Consider the following 25,973-nt stretch of genomic DNA (forward strand, 5'->3'; position numbering starts at 1 on the left):
GCCCTAATGGCTGGTACCATGTTCGATTTTTTAACTACAAAACTACAAAAATCACAATGATAACAAAATACTTTTATTAAATTTGTCATATGTTATGGGGAAATGTCCCACTGAATAAAATCAGCAAGTTTTTTGCTTCGAAATCTATTATCTAAAACAAGTAAGAGCGTGCTAAGTTCGGCCGAGCCGAATCTTATATACCCTCCACCATGGATCGAATTTGTCAAGTTCAATGCGCGGTATCTCTTTTTAGGCAAACAAAGAAAATTAAATAAGAACTGTTATGCTATTAGAGCTATATCAAGTTTAGTTCGATTCGGACCACAAATGAATGCTGAACATTGTAGAAGTCATTGTGTAATATTTCAGTTCATTCGGATAAGAATTGCACCTTGTAGGGGCTCAAGAAATAAAATCGGGAGATAGGTTTTTATGGGAGCTGTATCAAGCTATTGAACTACTCAGACTATATTAGACACGTATGTTGAAGGTCATGAGAGAAGCCGTTGTACAAAATTTCTGCCAAATGTGACGAAAATTGCGCCCTCTAGAGGCTCAAGAAGTGAGGATCCCAGATCGGTTTATATGGCAGCTATATCAGCTTATGGACCGATTTGAATCATACTTAACGCAGTTGTTCGAAGTGATACCGAAACACCACTTGCAAAATTTCAGCCAAATTGGATGAGAATTGCGCCCTCTATAGGCTCAAGAAGTCAAGACCCAAGATCGGTTTATATGGCAGCTATATCAAAACATGGACCGATTTGGGCCATTTACAATCCCAACCGACCTACACTAATAAAATGTATTTGTGCAAAATTTCAAGCGGCTAGCTTTAATCCTTCGAAATGTATCGTGCTTTCGATATACAGACGGACGGACGGACATGGCTAGATCAACTTAAAATGACATGACGGTCAAGAATATATTTACTTTGTGGGGTCTCAGACGCATATTTCGAGGTGTTACAAACAGAGTGGCGAAATTAGTATACCCCCATCCCATGGTGGAGGTTATAAAAAGAATATTTAAGTTTGGAATTTCATGCTACCATCAAAATCCATAATTGTTTTCCATACCACAACCCTAAGTTGGGTTATGTAAGATATTCTGAAAGCCGGACAATGACATGGTAAATGCTCCAACGTCTCGCCATCTTCCATTCACATGTTATCGTTTGCCACACCAATTTTGTATAAATAATCTCGTAGTGCGGGGTGTCCCGTTATAATACCGAAAGCTATACTGACCTTTTCGTACTTCCTTTCAGTAACAGCCTCGTCACGATCTGGATCTCTCCATAAAATTTCGTCGTCCCATCGACCGTTTCCACAGCGTTACATGCGCACAACATCACTCTTTCCGTGATCAACCGAATCTCCGCCTGAAGGATGGTATTATGGGCATGCAATTCAAAATAGATCTCAATTCTTGGGTTCTCAATGTAGATAACCAAACCCACTGTGTCCTCCAGCTTTGATCCATCTGTATAGCATGATCTCCTAGATGGCAATACCAGATTTTCGTATTCTAGGTATTCTATCGGAAACGTCTTCCAATCCATCCGGGTTTCCTATCGTCGCCTCGATTATACCACGATGGTATGACTTGCTTCTATCGTCTATCCATACTCCCATCGCCTTTAGTCTCATAGCCACAGTGGCTGCCTCACACTTAATCTATATGCCCCTAGGGGGCGTGGTCCTCATCGTTCCGCCTACGCCAAGACAACATGTTCTTTGAACCTGTTGTATTATCCTTACTTGCACTTTTCTCCGTCGCAGTCTACCAAACTACTGAGGCATAAGCCAATATCGGTGTAAACACGCTCCTGTAGAGCCAGTGGACTATACTCCGATTCAGGCCCCATTTCGAGCCTACGGCCCGCCTACATAGTGCCCAACTTCTGTAGGTCTTCCGGTACACTCCTGAATGTAGCACTTCAAATTCAGATTCCTGGCGCAGATCCCACATCCCAATAAACTTTCGCGTCTTTACGACGTGCTCAGCTATAAAGTCTGCAGACCTCTTTCGCAATATTACGAAACTCCCCGGTCATTAAGGGGTTTTCTTTGGCTGATTTCCGTTCCCGAAGAGTACAACTATCTTCGAAAGACCCCACTATTGCAGAAGAAGATAAAGCGATGCCAAGTATGCTTCGCCGTCTTTCTGTCTCATCAATGTTGCATCCGACGTTGACAACTCAAGAAAATATACAATTTAAATTTTTATGAAAAATAACCCAGATTCTCGGCGAAGTGCCAGTGCTAACATAGAATAATTGGAAGTTGATATGGTTCAGTCCATAAACTTTGTTTCGGGTCGTCATCCATGGCTTCTGAATTAAGGCAACGTAAATCTTGCCTTTGCTGATTTTCTCCATCAGAGCGTGAGTAGCCGTCTCGCTCCAGTGGAGGTTTATCTGGATGACCTTTATCATTGGTCCTCCAGTAAATGGGCATCTTGTGAGTAGGTAACGATCTCATCGTCTGCCCGCTGTTCTTTAGATTGCATTGAGTTATCTGTTACTGCCTGATGTTTAAATATTAGGACCTTTGTCTATCCTAGTCTTCCGAATCTTAAGAAAGACGGTCCACTTTGTACCTGTGGTCTGGTAGAATCCTATGGGATGCACTGCCAATATCGATGACTGTATAAGTCTTGTCATCTCTGTTGTGCTTAAGTGTCTCTATGGCGTAAGCGGGCGGCTCCTTGCTTTCTCAGCGACTATCTTCCCTTTCCGTGATGGCTGTGGCATCCTTTTGATGTCACAGTCCTACATGAAGACTCAAGGTTCTTGTGCGCTTCCTTCGCTCCTGTTCCGACTTTTTCTCCCTCCGCAGGACACTGACTCAAGTTTCCATTGCGGGTGGGCTGGCTTGGTCTTCCCAGAGTACTTGAAAGCGGGGAGCTCCTTATCTTCTCCATCGCCTTAGCAGTGTAATGCTCTTCGAGAGATCTGATTCTCTTGGAAGTGGAATGCCAGTTCTATCCCTTCCAGCACCCTGTATTTTCGCCCGATTGCACTGCCGGTGCGTACTCCTCTGACTCTTTCGTCATGCTCTTGCTCTTGCTTACGTCATCTCGCTGTTCTCATTTCTCAATTTGGCTGCGACGACTGTTTTATTGACGCCGTCGCTGTCTGAATCTATCGGAAAAACCATCTTTACTTAAATGCTGAGGACGAACTGTGCATACCCCAGGTTTATCATTCTCTTCCTCAAATGTTAGTCTCCGGTTGTGAAATTTACATTTTGAAATTGTTAATGGTTATAGCTAAGGTGTTGGCGAGATTATGTGCAAAATATGGAGGCCATAGGTGGCAGGACCAGAGACCGGCTTTGTTGTAGGTATTCTTCAGCACTTTCCAGCACAAAATTTGGAAATCAGACCACTAACTAATATTTGAAAGTCCCAAAAATTTTTCGAAATAACAAAGGGACCAATTTTAGTGGCCTGCTGAGAGGCGTCCGGACGAATTACGGCCTTGCAATTACGCATAAAATCTCATTGACTGTACCCGTTCTCAAACGACAGATTTTTGACAGATTCCTAACCCACTGTAAAGCATCTGAATACTCAGGCATCCTTTAGTTCTGAAATTTATTGGATACAATAAACTGCGGATGGCGATTCTGTTTTTCTTAAATATTTGGGAGGGTTCTAGCCGATCTTCCTTCTTTTTGTAACGCCTTCATTAAATTTGGACACAATAGATAAACCTTTTCGTTTTGGAATTTTTTTAGTTTGTTGTCCGATCACAACATAATTTATTATACCCTCAATCATTAGATGAGGATACACCGTCCGTATATCCTTCCGTTTGACCATCTGTCCGTTTGAAAAAATCGAAAAAAAAAACTAGTGAACAAGTGTTTTGGTATCACTTCCAACAACTGTGCTAAGTATGGTTCAAATCGGTTCATAACCTGGTATACCTGCCATATAAACCGATCTTGGATCTTTCTTGAGCCTCTAGAGGGCCCAACTCTCATCCGAATGGACTGAAATACTACACAATGACTTCTAAAATTCACCAGTCAATTCATAACCTGAAACACGTATAAGCATAAGAATTGCGCACTCTAGAGGCTCAAGAAGTCAAGACCCAAGATCGGTTTATATGGCAGTTATATCAAAACATGGACCGATATGACCCGATATGATATGACATATTAAGAAGTATTTGTACAAAAATTTCAAGCGGCTAGCTTTACTCCTTCGGAAGTTAGCGTGTTTTCGACAGATGGACGGACATGGCTAGATCGACATAAAATGTCACGACGATCAAGAATATATATACTTTATGGGATCTCAGACGAATTTTTCGAGTAGTTACAAACAGAATGACGAAATTAGTATACCCCCCATCCTATGGTGGAGGGTATAAAAATACACTTTTTCACATTTTTGGACTTGGACAAACTGTAAAGGTTTTATGAGCTTTACAGCCTTTATCGGCAGATCGCTCTGTATGGCAGCTATATCTAAATATAGTCCGATCTGAACCATAATCGATTCAGATCGGACTATATTTAGGTCCTATGTTTGGAGGCGTAAAACTATGCACTGTTTTAAATTTCAGCGAAATCGGTTAAAAAATAATGCTTTTACGGGCCTTTATTTGTATCCTTTATTTGGAGATCGGTCTATATGGCAGCTATATCTAAATATAGTCAGATTTAATCCATATTTAGGTCACATTTCGGGAGGCTTAAATAACCCTCTGTTTCAAATTTCAATGAAATCGGGTAATAAATAAAGGTTTTTTGGGCTTCAGACCCTTTATCGGCAGATCGCACTGTATGGCAGATATATCTGAATATAGTCCGATCTGAACCATATATGAGTCAGATGTCAGGAAGCTTTAAACTACTCACTGTTCCAAATTTCAGCAAAATCGGATAAAAACAAAGCATTAGACCTTTTATCGGCTGAAAGGTATATATAGCAGATATATCCAAATATGATCCGTTTTAGCGCGTTCAATAACTTAACCAGCATGCATCAAAAAGACATATGTGTGCCAAATTTCAGCTCAATATCTCAATTTTTGAAGGCTGTAGAATAATTACAACAGACACACGGGCAACGTTAAATCGTCTTAGAATTTTACGACGATCCCAATATATATACTTTGTAGGGTCGGAAATTGATATTTCGATGTATTGCAAACGTAATGATTAAATAAATATACCCCCTATCCTACGCCTACGGTGGTGGGTTTTAAAATGGCAGTCGGACTACAAATGCATTCGTAAATTGCAAAATACGAAGCCAATCTCGGCCAAAATTTCAATAAATAAAAATTAAAACTCAAATATCTCCGAGACCAGTGGAAATATTGTATACCTCAAGCGGGCTTTTTAGAGTTTTTTGAACAAAACCTAGTAAAAAAATTTTTTAAATAAGACCACAAATGAAGATTTGGCCGAACAAAATCTTCATTTGTTGTGCCCGGAACATCTAGGGCCTTGAAATTTCACACACAATCTCCCTAACACCTCAGCTTTAACCTTTTTTAATTTCAAAAAGATATTTCTTCTCGTTCTCACACGGCATATTTTTTACTATTTTTTTTCGATTTTCTACCACTGTGCGTCTGTTTGTCAAAAGTACATAAACTTTCGAAGGAGTAAAGCTACGCTCTTGAACTTTTTATATATACTTCCAATCAGTGTAGGTTGATTGGGAATGTAAATGGGTCATATCGGTCCATGTTTTGATATAGCTCCTATGTAAACCGATCTTGGATCTTGAATTCTTGAGACTCTAGACGGCGCAATTCTTATTAGATTTGGCTGAAATTTTATAATGACAACAACTGTGCGAAGTGAGGTCAAAATCGTTTCACAAATTGATATAGCTGCCCAATAAACCGATTTCAAATCTCGATTTCTTGAGTCTGCAGAGGGCAACTATTATCCGATTTGGCTAAAGGGCATGGAGTCTGTAGTTTTGACTTCCAACAACTATGTGAATCGGTCTATAACCTGATATAGCTCCCATATGTACCGATCTCTCGATATTACTTCTTGCGGGCAGAATTCTTTTCCGATTTGGCTGAAATTTTGCCCAATGACTTTTGCTATGGTCTCCAATTTTCTAACTAAGTATAGTCCGAATCAGCCCATAATGTGATATGGCTTCGTGTCAGTTTTTATCCAAAGAACCTGAAAAATGCTATCCATAATAGATATTTTCTTTGGTTATTGCCCCGGAGCCAATCCCGAATAAATTTTGGACTACTAAAATTTAAATTGAATGAAAATGGAGGAGTTCAATGTATCCAAGTTGGAAGATTCACAGATATGGGAGTTTCAAGTAGTGGTTGTGCTTCGTGCTAGTAAACTTTGGAATATTGTAAATGGAACTGAAGAAAAACCTCCTGAGTCTGCCAAGAAAATCGAGGAATGGATTTCTGGAGATGTTAAAGTTCAAAGGATTTTAGTGGTACCATTGAGTGAAGAGCCTTTATTTCATATCATAAATTGTGCTTCTGCACTGATAATAAGGGGAATCGTAAAACATAGTAAAAGATTAACCCAAAATTGGTATCAAAATGTTAATGCACTTTATAAAAATTGTCTCTTCTGTTATGAACATTTGCTAAATTATGGGAACATATCCTCGAATTTCAAAGAAATTGCAATTAGTTCACATTTATAAAATGGGTATGGAAATTTTCTAAAAAAATTTCCTTATAAAAAAATTCAATTCACTTTCAACAAGTAAAAGCGTGCTAAGTTCGCCCGGGCCGAATTTTATATACCCTCCACCATGGAGCGCATTTGTCGAGTTCTTTTCCCGGCATCTCTTCTTAGGCAAAAAAGGATATAAGAAAAGATTTGCTCTGCTATTAGAGCGATATCAAGATATGATCCGGTTTGGACCACAATTAAATTATATGATTTATGTGGGAACTGCATCGGGCTATAGACCGATTCAGACCATAATCTGTCGTACAAAATTTCAGGCAAATCGGATAATAATTGCGACCTGTAGAGGCTCAAGAAGTCAAGACCCAAGATCGGTTTATATGACAGCTATATCAGGTTATGGACCGATTCGAACCATATTTGACACAGTTGTTGGATATCACAACGAAATACTTCGTGCAAAAATTCATTCGAATCGGATAAGAATTGGGCCCTCTAGAGGCTCAAGAAGTCATGACCCAAGATCGGTTTATATGAAAGCTATATCAGGTTATAAACCGATTCGAACCATACTTGGCACAGTTGTTGCATATCATAACAAAACACGTCGTGCAAAATTTCATTCCAATCGGGTAAGAATTGCGCACTCTAGAGGCTCAAGAATTCAATAGCCAAGATCGGTTTATATGGCAGCTATATCAAAACATCAACCGATATGGCCCATTTACAATACCAACTGACCTACACTAATAAGAAGTATTTGTGCAAAATTTCAAGCGGCTAGCTTTACTCCTTCGGAAGTTAGCGTGTTTTCGACAGACAGACGGACGGATGGACGGACGGACAGACGGGCGGATGGACGGACGGACATGGCTAGATCGACATAAAATGTCGCGACGATTAAAAATATATATCCTTTATGGGGTCTTAGACGAATATTTCGAGTAGTTACAAACAGAATGACGAAATTAGTATACTCCCCATCCTATGGTGGAGGGTATAAAATTGAAAAAATAGATAAGTCCAATATAGGAGCCGAGGATGATAATTTTAATTAAATTAAATGAAATGTAATTGTTTTTTGTTTGCTTTTGTCGAATTTAAAGCCTTGACGTTTTATAAAAATACATCCTACTTTTATCAAGATACAACATGTTTATTCATTCATCACTTACAATGAATACCAAGAAAATAAATTTGTAGGTAAGTTATTTTTTTTTGTCTATTTATGTGTTTATTAATATAAGTTATTTATTTAATTATTCATTCATTTATTTACTTTTTATTTATTTATTATTTTACTTATTCATGTATTTGTTCAGTCATTTCTTTGGTTATGTATTTGTTTATTTATATATCAATTAATTATTAATAAAATTATTTTTTATTTACTTGTTCTTTTTATTTATTAATTTATTTAGATCTGTATTTAGACATTATTTTATTATGCCCTCCACCATAGGATGGGGGTATACTAATTTTGTCACTGCTCGAAATATTCGTCTAAGACCCCATAAAGTATATATATTCTTGATCGTCGCGACATTTTATGTCGATCTAGCCATGTCCGTCCGTCTGTCCGTTCGTCCGTCTGTCTGTCCGTTCGTCCGTCTGTCTGTCGAAAGTACGCTTACTTCCGAAGGAGTAAAGCTAGCCGCTTGAAATTTTGCACAAATACTCCTTATTAGTGTAGGTCGGTTGGTATTGTAAATGGATCATATCGGTCCATGTTTTGATATAGCTGCCATATAAACCGATCTTGGTCTTGACTTCTTGAGCCTCTAGAGTGCGCAATTCTTATTCGATTGGAATGAACTTTTGCACGACGTGTTTTGTTATGATATCCAACAACTGTGCCAAGTATGATTAAAATCGGTTAATAACCTGATATAGCTGTCATATAAATCGATGTGAGATCTTGACTTCTTGACCCTCTAGAGGTCGCAATTGTTATCCGTTTTTCCTGAAATTTTGTACGACGGATTCTCTCATTACTATCAACATACGTGTTTATTATGGTCTGAATCAGTCTATAGCCCGATACCGCTCCCATATAAATCGATCTCTCTATTTTACTTCTTGAGCCCCCAAAGGGCGCAATTCTTATTCGAATTGGCTGACATTTTACACAGGTCTCCAACATATAATTTAATTGTGGTCTAAACTGAACCATATCTTGATATCGCTCTAATAGCAGATCAAATCTTTTCTTATGTCTTGTTTTGCCTAAGAAAAGATGCCGGGAAAAGAACTCGACAAATGCGATCCTTGGTGGAGGGTATGTACATAAGATTCGGCCCGGTCGAACTTGGCACGCTTTTACTTGTTTCTTACTAATTTATTTTCTGCTTTCATTTTAGATATTCTAGGTAGGTAATCAAACTCCGGTTGATGCAGCAGATAGATATCCATTTGAAGTAATTTGAATTATTTTATAGTTACTTCAACTAAAAGTTTTTGCTTTTGTTTTCATTTTAGACTTTCTATGTGCAAATCCTGACTACAACTATGGACTACCCATGGCTTTTTCACTAAAGATCAATGGTAAATACCAGTCAAAGTATTTAAGATAAATAAATGTTTAAGACAATTCATTTACAAATGCGAATGAAAAGTAAAGTGTTAATAAACAATAAAATTGTCGTTTTTAGTTTGACTAAAAATTATAAATTATTAATTAATTATAAATTAATTAAGCGAAAATTTTACATTTAAAATAATTACATATATACTAATCAAATAATAAATATTTTAATAAATAACACTTTTAAGCAACATTTAAATAAAGTACTAGTTATTTCCAATTACTACCCAATGCAAATAAAACCTTACTTTAATATATGCTCCTTACGTACATGACCATTTCCGAACGTAAATGTAATAAATTTATCATACGACAAATTTTTATGAAAATGATCAAAACATGCTTAAATTGAGTTCATATATCCCAACTTCTTTAATATTTCAACTAGATTTTAGGCCACTTGCATATACCAAACGGTACATAAAAATCTTAAGCGCCAAATCATTAATTAATTTACTACCATTTAAGTAAATTTTCATTAATTTGGAGTTCACTTTTTTTGAGTGTGCAGCCGACATGTGGACAATTTTGGAAAGTGTGTACGAGCAAAAGTCTGAGACTTCAATACATCCTTAACAACAACAGTTTTTTCAGGAAGATTGTACCGTAGTACATGTTTCCAAGTTACGGAAAATTGCGAAAGATCTAAAATATCTTGGAGAGAACATTTCGAAATCAATGCTTATAACGAAGATTTTGATGACATTACCAGGCGACTTCACCAGTCCAAAGGATAGCTTGTTTGTGCAGCCCAGCCGCATTGAGAACGACACCATCTGATGCACTGAATTTAATGCTAAACCTAATGCCTCCGTACATTGTGGCTAGTCAAATTGCTGCGACCACTGCTGTGAGGCAGCGGCTATGGACACTGTGATACAATGACCGATGTTCCAGGCAGTGTGGATTACACATTGCCTGAGTCGCTTTTTGATAAAAAGTATTGCACTACTATCAGGGATCCGGAGCGCTCCTCTCCTACAATTTTTTTTTGCTGCGCTCCCGCGCTTTTGCTTTTAAATTGACTATTTATTTTTCAATTTTCTTCTTGCATACACCGTGCCCTTTGAAGTGATGTATTAATTTGTCATTACGTTTACAACATCAAGCAATATTCAACTCCCATTATATGTATTCTTGATCGACGTCTATACCGGGATAAACCCCCATACAAACCGATCTCCTGAATTGATTTCTTGAGCCTCTAGGGGGAGCAATTTTCATCCGATTTAGCTGAAATTTTGTCTATTGCTCCTATACAAAAAGATAATCCGAATTTACTTCTGAACACCGGAAGATTTGCTCTGCTATTAGAGCGATATCAAGATATGGTTCGGTTTGGACCTCAATTAAATTATATGTTGGACACCTGTGTAAAATGCCAGCCAATTCGAATAAGAATTGCGCCCTTTGGGGGCTCAAGAAGTAATTTATCGATCGATTTACATGGGAGCTGTATCGGGCTATAGACCTATTCAGACCATAATAAACACGTATGTTGATGGTCATGAGAGAATACGTCGTCCAAAATTTCAGGCAAATCGGATAATAATTGCGACCTCTACAGGCTCAAGAAGTCCAGACCCAAGATCGGTTTATATGGCAGCTATATCAGGTTATGGACCGATTTGAACCATACTTGGCACAGTTGTTGGATATCATAACAAAACACCTCGTGCAAAAATTCATTCAAATCGGATAAGAATTGCGCACTCTAGAGGCTCAAGAATTCAAGACACAAGATCGGTTTATATGGAAGCTATATCAGGTTATGAACTGATTTGAACCATACATGGCACAGTTGTTGGATATCATAACAAAACACGTCGTGCAAAATTTCATCCCAAACGGATCAGAATTGCGCACTCTAGAGGCTCAAGAATCAAGACCAAAGATCGGTTTATATGGCAGCTATATTACAACATGGACCGATATGGCCCATTTACAGAACCGACCTACACTAATAAGAAGTATTTGTGCAAAATTTCAAGCGGCTAGCTTTACTCCTTCGGAAGTTAGCGTGCTTTCGACAGACAGACGGACGGATGGACATGGGTAGATCGACATAAAATATCACGACTTTATGGGGTCTCAGACGAATATTTCGAGTAGTTACAAACAGAATGTCGAAATTAGTATACCCCCCATCCTATGGTGGAGGGTATAAAAACAAGTAAAAACGCATTAAGTTCAGCCGTTCCAAACTTTTAATACCCACCACCAAGGATATATTTATTATGGGTTTTTATTAAAAACTTACTATATCTATATCAATGTCCAAGTAGGGGCCGATTCGGATCATACTCGGTTCAGGTACCGAGAAGTGTGTATGAAAAACAGTTTAAAACCAAAGAATTCATATTATAAATGAGGATTTTATGGCTTAAGATCCCAGATCTGTAAATCGGTCCACATGGCAGCTATATTCAAACATGGTCTGATATGGTCCATACTCGGTTCGTATATCGGGTGATCTAGTCCAATTCCGTGTTCCAAATGTATGTCAAAGAGGCATCAAACTAGATACACTTAATTGCAAAACCGAACTGAAGAATTTCCTGCAAACATTTCAGCTAGTATATTAGCCTCATCAACTGAATTAGTAAATAACTGGTCATCTTTAACAAGAGTTGGGATTGCCGATGGATTACCCTTTACTCTAAGTTCTAAGTATGATTCAAATCGGTCCATAAGCTGATATAGCTGCCATATAAACCAACCTTGGGTCTTGACTTCTTGAGCCTCTAGAGGGCGCAATTCTCGTCCGATTTGGCTGAAATTTTGCAAGAGGTGTTTTGTTATGACTTCCAATAACTGTGCAAGTATGGCTCAAATCGGTACATAAGCTGATATAACTGCCATGTAAACCGATCTGGGATCTTGACTTCTTGAGCTTCTAGAGGGCGCAATTCTCATCCGATTTGGTAGAAATTTTGTACAACGGCTTCTCTCATGATCTTCAATAATCGTGTCTAATATGGTCTGAATCGATGAATAGCTTGATACAGCTCCCATATAAACCTATCTCCCGATTTTGCTTCTTGAGCCCCTACAAGGTGCAATTCTTATCCGAATGAACTGAAATATTACACAAAGACTTCTACAATGTTCAGCATATATTTAAAGTCCGAATCGGACTATAACTTGATATAGCTCTAATAGAATAACAGTTCTTATTCAATTTTCTTAGTTTGTCTAAAAAGAGATACCGCGCATAGAACTTGACAAATTCGATCCATGGTGGAGGGTATATAAGATTCGTCCCGGCCAAACTTAGCACGCTCTTACTTGTTTGGTCTCTGCATGCCCGGTTAAACCAACTGCACTTTTGACTTAACCGACAAACTATTAGTCGGAATGAACGATCTCATTCCTATTAATATTACTCCTTCCACCATTTCAGCGGCAGCAATTACGTCACCTTTTACAAAAAAATGGTTCCAATCAAAATGCTGGAAAAATTCATTGAGCTCGGCCAACGTGCTCCTTCGTCCACAAAAATTGAAAATTGAGCAGACTACGAAAGGACGCTGAAATGATACAGCTATAGGAATAGTTGTTGCAAATCAAAACAACACACTTCGTACAGAATTTCAGAGGCTTAAGAAGTCAAAACCGAGATCAGTTTATTTGCCATCTATATCAAAACATGAAACGATATGGCCCATTAAAAACCCCAACCGAATTACACCAATAGGAGTATTATTCGTACGAAAGTTTGCGTGCTTTCGACAGACTGACATTGATAATGTTTGACGTGAATGTTTAAAAGTAAAGCATACATTTTTTCAGTGTAGAAACCTGAAGGCTGGAAATGGGGCCATTCTATTCCCGTATGAATTAAATTTGTGATATGCATATTGAATCATTTGATGGAGAAAACTGGCAATCCAAACATTTATCACAAATTCTATGGCTGGGTAGACAAGGAGTACATAATGGAAGCTGAAGCAGATTATTGTGTTTTCAAATGTGATGAACAGATTTTGATGTTCGCGAGAACTTTTCAAATTGCTGTTAAAAGCAAGTTGTGTTCCAGCTGCAGAAATAAATATGGCTGTCCGCAATAATTCCCTTCAAGTTTGGCATGAGTGTATGTGGCATAAAACAAGTTGCATGTAAAAAAAGTTTCGGAGCTACAGCAAATCAAATATACCGGTGAAATTTTTTTCTGCTGGGTGGTTTATTGGGGAAGCAATTTATAATGCCATTTATCGAGGGCAATAACAGAGCAGAGAAAATTGGAATTTCGGTTCATGCAGACGCTTGTGGTCCGATGCAGGAAATGTCATTTGGCGGTTCAAGATATATGGTTTTATTTCGCGAAGACCAATCTAACTATCGATTTGTTTTTTTTATACCCTCCACCATAGGATGGGGGGTATACTAATTTCGTCATTCTGTTTGTAACTACTCGAAATATTCGTCTAAGACCACATAAAGGATATGTATTCTTGATCGTCGCGACATTTTATGTCGATCTAGCCATGTCCGGCCGTCTGTCCGTCCATCTGTCGAAAGCACGCTAACTTCCGAAGGAGTAAAGCTAGCCGCTTGAAATTTTGCACAAATACTTCTTATTAGTGTAGGTCAGTTTGTATTGTAAATGGGCCATATCGGTCCATGTTTTGATATAGCTGCCATATAAACCGATCTTGGGTGTTGATTTCTTGAGCCTCTAGAGTGCGCAATTCTTATCCGTTTGGGATGAAATTTTGCACGACGTGTTTTGTTATGATATCCAACAACTGCGCCAAGCATGGTTCAAATCGGTATAGAACCTGATATAGCTGTCGCATAAACCGATCTTGGTTCTTGACTTCTTGAGCCTCTAGAGGGCCCAATTCTCATCCGATTTGAATGAAATTTTGCACGAAGTATTTTGTTATGATATCCAACAACTGTGCTATGTATGATTCACATCGGTTAATAACCTGATATAGATGTCATAGAAACAGATCTGGGGCTTCTTGAGGGCGCAATTCCTATCCGATTTGGCTGAAATTATGCATGACGTATTCTATTCTTACTTTCAACAACTGTGTCAAATAAGGTTCAAATCGGTTCATAACCTGATATAGCTGCCATATAAATCGATCTGGGATCTTGACTTCTTGAGCCTGTAGAGGTCGCAATTATTATCCGATTTGCCTGAAATTTTGTACGACGGATCCTCTCATGATCATCAACATACGCGTTTATTATGGTATGAATCGGTCTATAGCTCGATACAGCTCCCATATAAATCGATCTTTCTATTTTACTTCTTGAGCCCCCAAAGGGCGCAGTTCTTATTCGAATTGGCTGACATTTTACAAAGTCTCCAACATATAATATAATTGTTATCCAACCGGATCATATCTTGTTTTTTTTTTTTTTTTTTTTTTTTTTTTGTAAAAAAAAAACTGAAGTTTCTGATATGAAAAGTAAATATATAGAGCGAATGGAAGTTGATACAGAAAGGATAGTTAAAATAATCCATTCGGATAGTGATTCGGAGTTCTGCGATAAAGAGGTAACTGCAATTTTGAGTAAAAATTAAATAAATGTATTCAGATTCCACGAAAAATTATAATGAGGAGGAACGTGAGCACATCATTAGAGATGACGTTAATAATATCAATGAAAGAAAGACGATTGCGAAAAATTTTTCTGGGTGAGGCTGAGAATTATAAAGAAGCTATAAATAGTGGTATTAAGAAGCAGTAGAAGAAAGCCATTGATGAGGAATTTATTTCACTTGTTGACAATTAAACTTGGAGTCTTGTTCAACTACTTCAAGCAAAAATACCGAAGTGGGTCTACAAATTCATTAGAAATCAGATCGGTGAAATAGAACGATAGAAAGAGCGACTTGTCAAAAGTGTGGGATTGATTACGAGGAAACTTTCAGTCATGTAGCAAGGTTCACTTCAATTAGGATGATTTTGTCTTATTACGTCTTTAGATAAGTATCCAGCACAATTTCATTTAAACACAAAATTCCTGTATAGTTCTTTGGATGAAGATATTTTCATGCAGCAACTCAAAGGCTACAGTGATGCAAGGACAACATCTGCGAGTTAAAGAAAAGTATATATGGCCTTAGGAGACCACCGTAGCGCAGAGGTTAGCATGTCCGCCTATGACGCTGAACGCCAGGGTTCGAAACCTGGCGATACCATCAGAAAAAAAATTGTCAGCGGTGGTTTTCCCCTCCTAATGCTGGCAACATTTGTTAAGTACTATGCCATGTAAAACTTCTCTCCAAAGAGGTGTCGCACTGCGGCACGCCATTCGGACTCCGCTATAAAAAGCAGGCCCCTTATCAACGAGCTTAAACTTGAATCGGTATGTGAGAAGTTTGCCCCTGTTCCTTAGTGGAATGTTCATGTACAAAATTAGCCTTTATTGCTATATAGAGCCTTAAGCAATCTTTAAGATATTGCCAACAAGCAATTCATCGGTGATATAGGTAATGAATATGCTGTGCTGGGTATTTACATATTCAATGGAATAATTTTGGCGGCATCCAAAGAGATAAATGACGAAGTTATTGATTATTTAAGAGGATATTTCGTTGTTAAAGTTTTTTCTTCGTTAAACTACCGTGGCATGGAAATAATTCAAGAACCAGGGAGATTGCATATTCGACAAACATCGTACATTATGAAGGTTGTTGAGAAATTCGATATTTAAAATTCAGCATCAGTTTCAATACCAAAGTGTTACCTTTTACTAAAAAGAATAAAGAAATTTAATTTCCACACTCAGAAAAAATTAAAAACTAGTTTCAATTAGGAAATGTGTACATACAATTGAAAAATTTCCTTAATGGAATTTGTATAATTGATTAACCATTTTGCAATTTGGATGAACGATAAACTCAAAAATTTAATTAAATTGGCTGATAATTCCATAAACCATTTATTTGAAAGACGCAATTTTTTTAAAGAAGTTTTGTTTACTGTTTCAATAAAAATAAATATTTCATATTTTTACTTGAATAAAAAACTTTTTATTTCATTGGATTAAATTGCGTGTAAAACATAAAATATGTTGCTGAAAAAATACATATGTATTTTTTATTTAATGATCCCATGCTTCGCTTCCAATTTGAGCCTCAATTCATTGTCGGGGACATGGTCTGTATAGAGTATAATAACCAAAATAATTTATATACATATTTAAAATTAATCATAATAATAACCAATCTTATTATAGCACAGTGCCATGAAATCTAGATCCACATATGTTATCTTCCATCCTTAGCGCTGTTTTCCAAGATAATATAATCTGTATATGGAAAATAAACTATTAAATTAAGATAAAGATAATAATATTTATAAATACCACGTTTTCATTTTACAACGTGCTCCAATTTGTTGCGTTTCCTCTCTTCCTATTTTTTCCTCTTTTCACTATATCAGCGTTACGTATTCACAATAATTTTTTTTGCTGTGAAATTATAATTAAATAAATAATATTTTATGGAGCGATAATCAACTACACTTTCTATTTTTCTTGATATATGTTTTTGTTTAGTAACGCTATTTTGTGTATGAATGTGATAGAAGGGAAACATATATTTGACTCATTCTCACTTCTTTTCGCATTACATATGTGTGAAAGCGAACTCAATGAAATCTTAATCAATGCACAATTTTTTACTATTAAATAACAATTTAATTCGTACAATTAAAAATATGTTCAACGAATGCATTGTTTACCAATCACTTCTCGTGATACAAACGAAATAGAATTTCTTTCTCAGAAATAATTAAAGCAATTAACACCTTGTTTGAAAGTTTTTGTAAGTCAAAACCATTTTTAATCGGTGGAATTTAAGTCTATATTTTTTCTGTGTATAGAGAAGCTGTCGGATCTTTAACGTATTTAACAAGATCTGACAGCGTTTGCGGTTTCTCATGCAAGCCGTTTGCTTTATTTTTATAATGTAGACAACGGTTACGCAGTAAAACGAATCTTTGAATACTTGCGTGGAACTGGTAGTGAATGAATTTTATATCTTAAAGCGGAGAATTCAAAGCTAGATTATTATACGGATTCAGATTACGTGATATTGAAAGAAGACATTTAACAAGTGCAAACGTAATTATGCTATTATATGGTCCTATTACTCGGAAGCCACCGTGCCCCAGAGGCTAGCATGTCCTCCTATGATGCCGAACACCCGGGTCCAAGTCTCTCCTTACTAATGCTGGCTTCATTCGTGAGGCATCCTGCCATGTTAAATCTTCTCCTTCAAATGGTGTCGTCATGCGTCACGCCGATCGTACTCGACATAAAAAGGAGACCCCTTATCACTGAGCTTAAACATTAATCGGACTACACTCATTGATATTAGAGAAGTATCAGCTGTTCCTTAATGGAATGTTCTTTGGAAATTTCATTGTCCACAACTGAAGCGGAGTATGTGGCTGCAAGCGAAGGAGTTGAAGAGCTGATTTGAATCAAACGATTGTTTCAAGAGCTAATTTCTGAAAATAATATGTTCCCAACCTATCTTTAGATGATCAAAGTTACATTGAACGTATGAAGAACCATCAATTTTACAAAAGTAAACATATCAAAATTAAATATCATTTCGTACGGAATATATATGAGAGACGAGAGTTGAGATTCCATACGTATCAACGAATAGTCAATTTACTGATATATTCACAAAACCAATCCTGAAGCAGCAGTTCAATTTAACAAAGAAGCTTTATCTAACAAAAATTAAATACATAGGTAACTATTTTCGAGCATAATAGTGGAAGTGTTGAAGAAATTGTTTATGAAACTGTATTCCCTCATTATTATTTCTGAAAACAGACGTCATGCTTTTGTTTTTTTTTATAAATAGTAGCCCATGCTTTTGTATTTTATCATAGCAATACATGTTTTTGTTCATCGCTCTCTTTAACATGGTGGGCTATAATTTTCCTTCTTTGTACATATGTATTTTCAATAATTTTACCACCAGACTTGGTAGTTCGTTTCTATACCTTCCACCATAGGATGGGGGTGTGCTAAGGCCATCATTCCGTTTGAAACTCATCGAAATAAAGATCTGTATAAGTTACTAGCTGACCCGGGCCCGCTCCGCTGCGCCTTCTTTTACTTTATGTATATGGGACAAAAGTTTCCTTGGAATATTTATTTTCGACAATTAAAGATCTTTTAGTGAAATACCATGCAAACTTGACTAACAGTTTAACAATATAAGTGCCTTTATCCGAATCCCACATAATCTTTATTGATCTACGAACATAAGTTTGGATGTAAGGTGTACTCCATTCTTAAAATATTTAATTTCAGCCCGATATTCTCATGATGTCTGATTTAGTGGTGTTTTAGGCGGAGAGGCGGTCTCCAGATACTTGGCCCTGAAAAAATATCAGCATCGTGCTTTTCTCTCAAATACCGTTTATTTAAACCCCATATTGCCATTGGCTTAAGAGTAGTTTACAGGATGAGGCATCCCCAAACACTTGGCCCCAAAATAGGTTATCAAATTCCTTTTCCAATCTCAAATACCTTTTATTTGAGCCACATATTGGCATGGTTGAAATTTTTTTTCCTTTGGGGGTGTTTTGGGAAAGGGTTGATCCCCTAAATACATGGTCCTACACTTGGATATCAAATTCGTATTCTACTCCCAAAAACCTTTATTTTAGCACCATATTGCGATGGTCACTAAAAAGTTGCTGTTTGTGGGGTATTTTGGGTATCAATTCTTCTGAAAATGGGTATCAATTCTTGCTCTACCCCCAATACCTTTCATTTAAGTTCCACATTGACATGGTGGGTAAATAAGCCCTTTTTAGGGGTGTTTGGCGATTGGGGTGGTCCCCCAAACATTAAGCCCGGAAAATATATCAGCAACGTACTCTATTCTCATATATCTAAATATCATTTATTTGAACCCCATATAGCCATTGCCCTCAAAATTGGATATCAAATGCGTTTTCTAATCTCATTAAAACTCCTTATTGCAAAAGTCAGCAAATATGTCCGGTTTGGGGTATTGGCCCTAAAAACTATGAATATTTTTTTTCCACTCTCTTTAAGACCCAAATTGTCTTGGTGAGAAAATACGTCCTATTTGGGGGTTGTTATGGTGGTGGAACGTCCGCTAGACAGTTGGCCCCTAATGTTGATATCAGATATGTAGTCTACTCCCACATACGTTTAATTTGAGCCCCATATTTCCATATTCGGCAAACATGACCGGCTTGGGGGGTGTTTTGGGGGATGGGCGGCCACTCAGTGAGTTGGACTTGAAAATTTATATCGGATTCGTGGTCCACTTTAAAAACCCTCTTATTTCAGCCTCGTATTGCAATAGTCAGAAAATACTTACTATTTGGCTGGTGTTGTGGGGGTGGGGTGGCCCCATAGACACTTTTCCCGAATATTGATATAAAATTCGTGCTTTACTCCCAAAGACCTTTCATTTGAGCCCCATATGGCTATGGTCGTAAATTTGTCTCCCCTTTGGGGGAGGTTTTTGGGGAAAGGCTACCTCCCAAACACTTAGTCCCATATTTGGATACTTGATTCGTATTCTACACTCAAATACCTTTAATTTAAGCCCCATATTTCCATGGTCAGTAAAAAAGTCCTGTTTGGGGGGTGTTTTGGGGAAGGGGTGGACCCCCAAAAACGTGCTCCCACATTTGGATATCAGATTCGTATTCTACTCGCAAATACTTTCATTTGAGTCCTATATTGCCATGGTCGGTAAATATGTCCGATTTGGGGGTGTATTAGGGCTTGGGGTGCTCCCCCAAGGTCCGACAATTGGATATCAGATACGTTTTCTTATCCTAAATATCTTTCATTTGAGCTAAGTACCCCATCCGAAATTTGGAAACAACATTTTTTCGCTTAAATCGCACCACCCATCTCCGAGATCTGGCGTTTCTGAAAATTAGGGTAAGGGGGAAGGTCCGCCCCACTTCAGATACCAAACAAGTAAAAGCGTGCTAAGTTCGGCCGGGCCCAATCTTATATACCCTCCACCATGGATCGCATTTGTCGAGTTCTTTTCCCGGCATCTCTTCTTAGGCAAAACGGGATATAAGAAAAGAGTTGCTCTGCTATTAAACGATATCAGCTATATCAGGTTATGAACCGATTTGAACCTTATTTTACACAGTTGTTGAAAGTAAAAAAAAAATACGTCATGCAAAATTTCAGCCAAATCGGATAGGAATTGCGCCCTCTAGAAGCTCAAGATGTCAAATCCCCAGATCTGTTTATATGACAGCTATATCAGGTTATGGACTGATTTCAAGCATACTTGGCACAGTTGTTGGATATAATAGCAAAACACGTCGTGCAAAATTTTATTCTGATCGGATAAGAATTGCGCACGCTAGAGGCTCAAGAAGTCAAGACCCAAGATCGGTTTATATGGCAGCTTTATCAGGTTATAAACCGATTTGAACTATACTTGGCACAGTTGTTGGATATAATAGCAAAACACGTCGTGCAAAATTTCATCCCAAACGGATAAGAATTGCGCACTCTAGAGGCTCAAGAAGTCAACACCCAAGATCGGTTTATATGGCAGCTATATCAAAACATGGACCGATATGGCCCATTTACAATACCAACCGACCTACACTAATAAGAAGTATTTGTGCAAAATTTCAGGAGGCTAGCTTTACTTCTTCGGAAGTTAGCGTGCTTTCGACAGACAGACGGACGGACGGACGGGCAGACGGACGGACATGGCTAGATCGACATAAAATGTCGCGACGATCAAGAATATATATACTTGATCAAGAATATATATTCTCAGACGAATATTTCGAGTAGTTACAAACAGAATGACGAAATTAGTATACCCCCCATCTTATGGTGGAGGGTATAAAAATGTAGTACCCTATTTTCACCACGGTCATTATGCACCATCTGTGAATATTTCAAGAAAATCGGTTTAGCCGTTTCTGAGTCTATAAGGAACACACAAACATACAAACAAATCTACAAACAAACACAAATTGATTTTTATACCCTCCACCATAGGATGGGGGGTTAACTAATTTCGTCATTCTGTTTGTAACTACTCGAAATATTCGTCTGAGACCCCATAAAGTATATATATTCTTGATCGTCGTGACATTTTATGTCGATGTCCGTCCGTCTGTCCGTACGTCCGTCCGTCCGTCTGTCCGTCGAAAGCACGCTAACTTTCGATGGAGTAAAGCTATTTTGCCCAAATACTTTTTATTAGTGCAGGTCAGTTGGGATTGTAAATGGGCCAAATCGGTCCATGTTTTGATATAGCTGCCATATAAACCGATCTTGGGTTTTGACTTCTTGAGCCTCCAGAGGGCGCAATTCTCATCCGATTTGACTGAAATTCTGCACGTGGTGTTTTGGTATCACTTCCAAAAACTGTGCCAAGTATGACTCAAATCGGTTCATATTCTGGTATAGCAATCATATAAACCGATCTTGGCTCTTGACTTCTTGAGCCAATAGAGCGCTCATTGTTTGTCCGATTTGGCTGAAATAGTGTTTTGGTGTTTTGGTAACTTCCAATAACTTCCAATAAGTATGGCGCAAATCGGTACATAACCTGACATAGCTGCCATATAGCCCGATCTGGAAATTTTTTTTGTCATAGGTCACAATTAAGGATGTAATTTTCCCAAACGGGAACATTTTTGAACATGAATTTCAATTTTTATAACCACTACCGAAGGGTGGGGTATATTCATTTTGTCATTCCGTTTGCAACACATCGAAATATCCATTTTCGACCCTATAAAGTATATATATTCTTGATCAGCGTAAAAATCTAAGGCGATCTAGACATATCCGTCCGTCTGTCTGTTGGAATCATGCTACAGTCTTTAAAAATTGAAACATTGAGCTGAAACTTTGCACAGGTTCTTTTTTTGTTCATAGGCAGGTTAAGTTCGAGGATGGGCTATATTGGACTGTATCTTGTTATAGCTGCCATATAGACCGATCCTCCGATTTTGCTGAAATTTGGGACAGTGAGTTATGTTAGGCCCTTCGACATCCTTCGTTAATTTGGCCCAGATCGGACCAGATTTGGTTATAGCTGCCATATAGACCAATCTCTTGATTTAAAATTAAGGACCCATAAAAGGCGCGAAATTTGGAACAGTGTGTTATGTTAAGCCCTTTGACATACATCTGCAATATGGCACAGATCGGTCCAGATTTGAAAATAGCTGCTATATAGACCGATATCTCGATTTAATGTTTTGGGCCCATAATTGTCTAGTGCATCTATTGTCCGATGTTGCCGAAATTTGGGACAGAGAGTTAAGTTAAGCTCCTCCACACATTTCTGTAATTTGGTCGAGATCGGTAAAGATTTGGATATAGCTGCCATATAAAGTCGATTTAAAGTCATGGCCCCATGTAAGGCGCATTTAGAATCCGATTTAACTGAAATTTGACACAGTGACTTTTGTCAGGCTTTTCGACATCCATATAGTATATGTTTCAAATCGGTTTATTTTTAGATATAGCTACTCAAAAGGCCAATATTTTGTTGTACACAATTGAACAATGACTTGTACTTATTAGTATTTGATCCAAATCGGAACATATTTCGATATAACTGCTATGGGACATAAGGTATGCAATTTTCACCGTATTTTGATGAAAGGTGGTTTACATATATACCCGAGCTGGTGGGTATCCAAAGTTCGGCCTGGCCGAACTTAACGCCTTTTTACTTGTTTAACCTGGTTATGAGGAAAAGTTTTTAGATAATTTCAATGCGCACTTTAAGTTTACGAACTAATTGCAATTTCTTTGAAAATAGCATATGTTCCCGTAGTTCAGCGTAAAGCGTAATAAAATGTTTAAACCAATTTTGGGTAAATTTTTTACTACATAATACGAAACCCTCTCTCAGTATATTCCTATATTAAGTACTTGAATTGGTTAGGGTTGAGTTGGGTTGTATGCCATATGAGAATTTGGTTAACCTGACATAGATTGTTTTTGGATTTTATGAAATAGCTTGGCATCGTGCCGTCAACTAAAATTCTCCCATTTTTTGGGCATTCTTTGTGATATCGTTTGGGCGAAATAACGCTGCACCACAAAAGACAACTTAAACTCATTGTGTAGAAATGTATATGTGGACAATAGAAAGGGACTTACAATTTTTCAAACATATGCAGGCTCCGATCAGAGCCAATATTGTGCCGAAAATAGATGTGATAATCACCGCTATTAAATGGGCATCTCTGAACATTGAATTAACCTGGGGCAAATCGCTCTGATCCAAATCGCGATCCATCCCGCTAAAGCGCAATGTTTCAAATGTGTACTCCTGGACGCTGGAACCAGCATTATTGTGGGCCGTAACACGCAAATTATAGATGCTTCCCGATTCCAAATCGCCAATGGTATAGCGAGTCTGTGAATATTTAAAAGATCAGCATGAAATAATAATTTGTTTTGACAATGAGCTTGAAAGGTGCACCGAATGACACACATTCATTTCCGAGCAGTGCAAACCTTTTCTTTAACAAAACAATGGAAGTGACAAAAAGCTCTTGTCTTGTGGCTTTTTGTTTCACGCGAATGTGTATCCTTCGGAGCATATACAACCATATCTACGTATGAAGGCCAAAAGGGTAAATGAAGCCGCTTGGTATGTGATACGGATACGAGTGGTTAATTTGCGCTTGTGATTTGTACTACTTGATTGGCTTAGAAGCTGCATGGAAATTACAGTGACTTACGTGGGTCTCAATGCGGCTGGACACAATAATCCAGTCGCTGGAAATACCATAACGTTTAAACTCAATGCTAAAGTATTGTATCGGACATCCACCATCCTGCCACGAGGATAATTCCACAAGGGCTGATGTTGTATTTGGCCGTATAAGACTATGCTTACTGGGTGGAATAGGCTTGTTTCCTGTTGGTGATAACAAATGATTAACAGTATAAATGCTAGTTCGCCGTAGTCAGTACCTTTTGTTTTGCCAACTTCGATTGAACTGGTGGCACTAGTGCCGATTTTGTTGTAGGTAACCAATGTAAATTGGTAGCGTGTGCCACACTGTAGTGCTTCTAGAAGATGGGAGCTGACACGCCGATCAAGCTGTATCTCTTCCCAGTCACCGAACTCTTTGCGATAGGTCAATGTGAACCCTCGCAGGGGAGAACCACCAATGTCTTCTACTTTCCACTGCAACGACACTGAATTGGTGGTTGTGGCAGTGACAGTTATCATGGGAGCAGATGGCGGTACTACAAAAAAAGAAAACAGAACTTGAAGTTTAGAATGACATTTGAAGGCCTAGAACTTACCTTGAACGAACACTTGGTACACAATGTGATCAGAGCCTATTGCGTTTCTTACCACACATGAGTAATTCCCCTCATGGGATCGCTGTATACTTCTCAAGGTAAGTGTGTTATCGGTGCTTACTTCAAGGCGAAAGTGTTTTTTGGAACGAGCATTCAGTACCTTCCACTCGGTATTGGGCTTTGGAGATCCAACATATAGACAAGGCAATTTCATATCTACTCTCCAGCTGACGCTAAGTGTCTGGCTAAATGAAATTATAGCAGCTGGTACCGAAGCGCTGGGTATAAGTTTGATTACCGGCGTACTGGGTCCTTGGCCCACTCTAGTCGATGCGGTCACCCATGCCTCATACGTCTCGCGTGTGGAAAGATCTTTTGCCTCAAAGTGGTGGTTCTGTGCAGGGAGAACTTCCTTCAGAATCTTTATCTCCTGTCCCTTGTCTAGGATGCGTATGTAGACATTGTATTTGGTGACTATACCATTCGGTCGTCTAGGAGGCAGCCAACTGATAATAACCGAAGACTCTGAGTTCACAACAGATTTGACTCTTTCTGGTGCATCGGGGACGGCCTCCTCAGTGGTACACGACACAGTTGGGCTAACAGCACCCTCACCAGCGCGGGTGAATGCCAGTACCTGAACGCTGTAGTTTGTGAAAGGTTGCAAGCCATGCAGAACAGTACTAAGGGCCGATGTTATTTTTGTTTCCCTGCTGCCATATTCGGAATCAAAATTCCCTGGTTCATAGAGGACTTTATAGCCTTGTAAAACACCATGGTGGTTTTCTTTCGATGGCGATTGCCACGATATTTGAATATTTTGTGCAGTTAACGCTATGCACGTCACGCTCTGTGGGGGCGCGGAGGGGGCATCTTCCAGTGTATGGCCCAATGCCACTTCACTTGGTGGACCATCGCCTTTTACGTTAAATGCGGAAACAGTGACTGCATATTGTGTGTATTTTTCCAAACCTGTTAAGCGAAAGTCATTGAGACCTTCTCCTCCAAGACTACTGACTTTGGTAAAGTTCTGAAAATTGTCTGTCGAGCCATGCTTTTGATAGGCTATGGTATAGCCCAAAAGTTCACCATTCCAGGTATCACGCTCAGGTGGACGCCATGTAATAAGCAGTTGTTGTGGGCCCAGGGGTTCTGCTGAAACATCCTGCGGTCTGCCACTGGGGGCCTCAGCATCGGTTTGCAGCAGCAGAATGTCACTTGGGGCACTAGTGCCCAAATGATTTTCTGCGTATAATCGAAAGTGATATGCTTGGGCCGGGCGCAAAGAGGTTATCTGAGCAGTAGTTTTTTCTCCCGACAGAAGTTTTTGATTGTTGCCCTCATGCCATACATCTGTTGAATAGTGTGATGATGAATTATTAAATTTTGGATTTTAAATAATAATAGAAGGAACACAG

The 25,973-nt window shown here is 38.3% G+C and overlaps 1 protein-coding gene across 1 annotated transcript in view; it reads right to left on the reverse strand.

Annotated features, from left to right (window-relative positions):
- LOC106093635 (cell adhesion molecule Dscam2) overlaps positions 1 to 25,973 on the reverse strand; it is a 367,625-nt gene that overhangs the window by 59,819 nt on the left and 281,833 nt on the right. Inside the window, 4 exon segments of the mRNA XM_059365962.1 lie at positions 23,395 to 23,653; positions 23,982 to 24,160; positions 24,217 to 24,495; positions 24,556 to 25,908. Coding sequence (XP_059221945.1) covers positions 23,395 to 23,653; positions 23,982 to 24,160; positions 24,217 to 24,495; positions 24,556 to 25,908 — 2,070 coding nt within the window.

This window comes from Stomoxys calcitrans, chromosome 3 (genome assembly GCF_963082655.1).
Source record: "Stomoxys calcitrans chromosome 3, idStoCalc2.1, whole genome shotgun sequence".
Lineage (NCBI taxonomy): Eukaryota > Metazoa > Arthropoda > Insecta > Diptera > Muscidae > Stomoxys > Stomoxys calcitrans.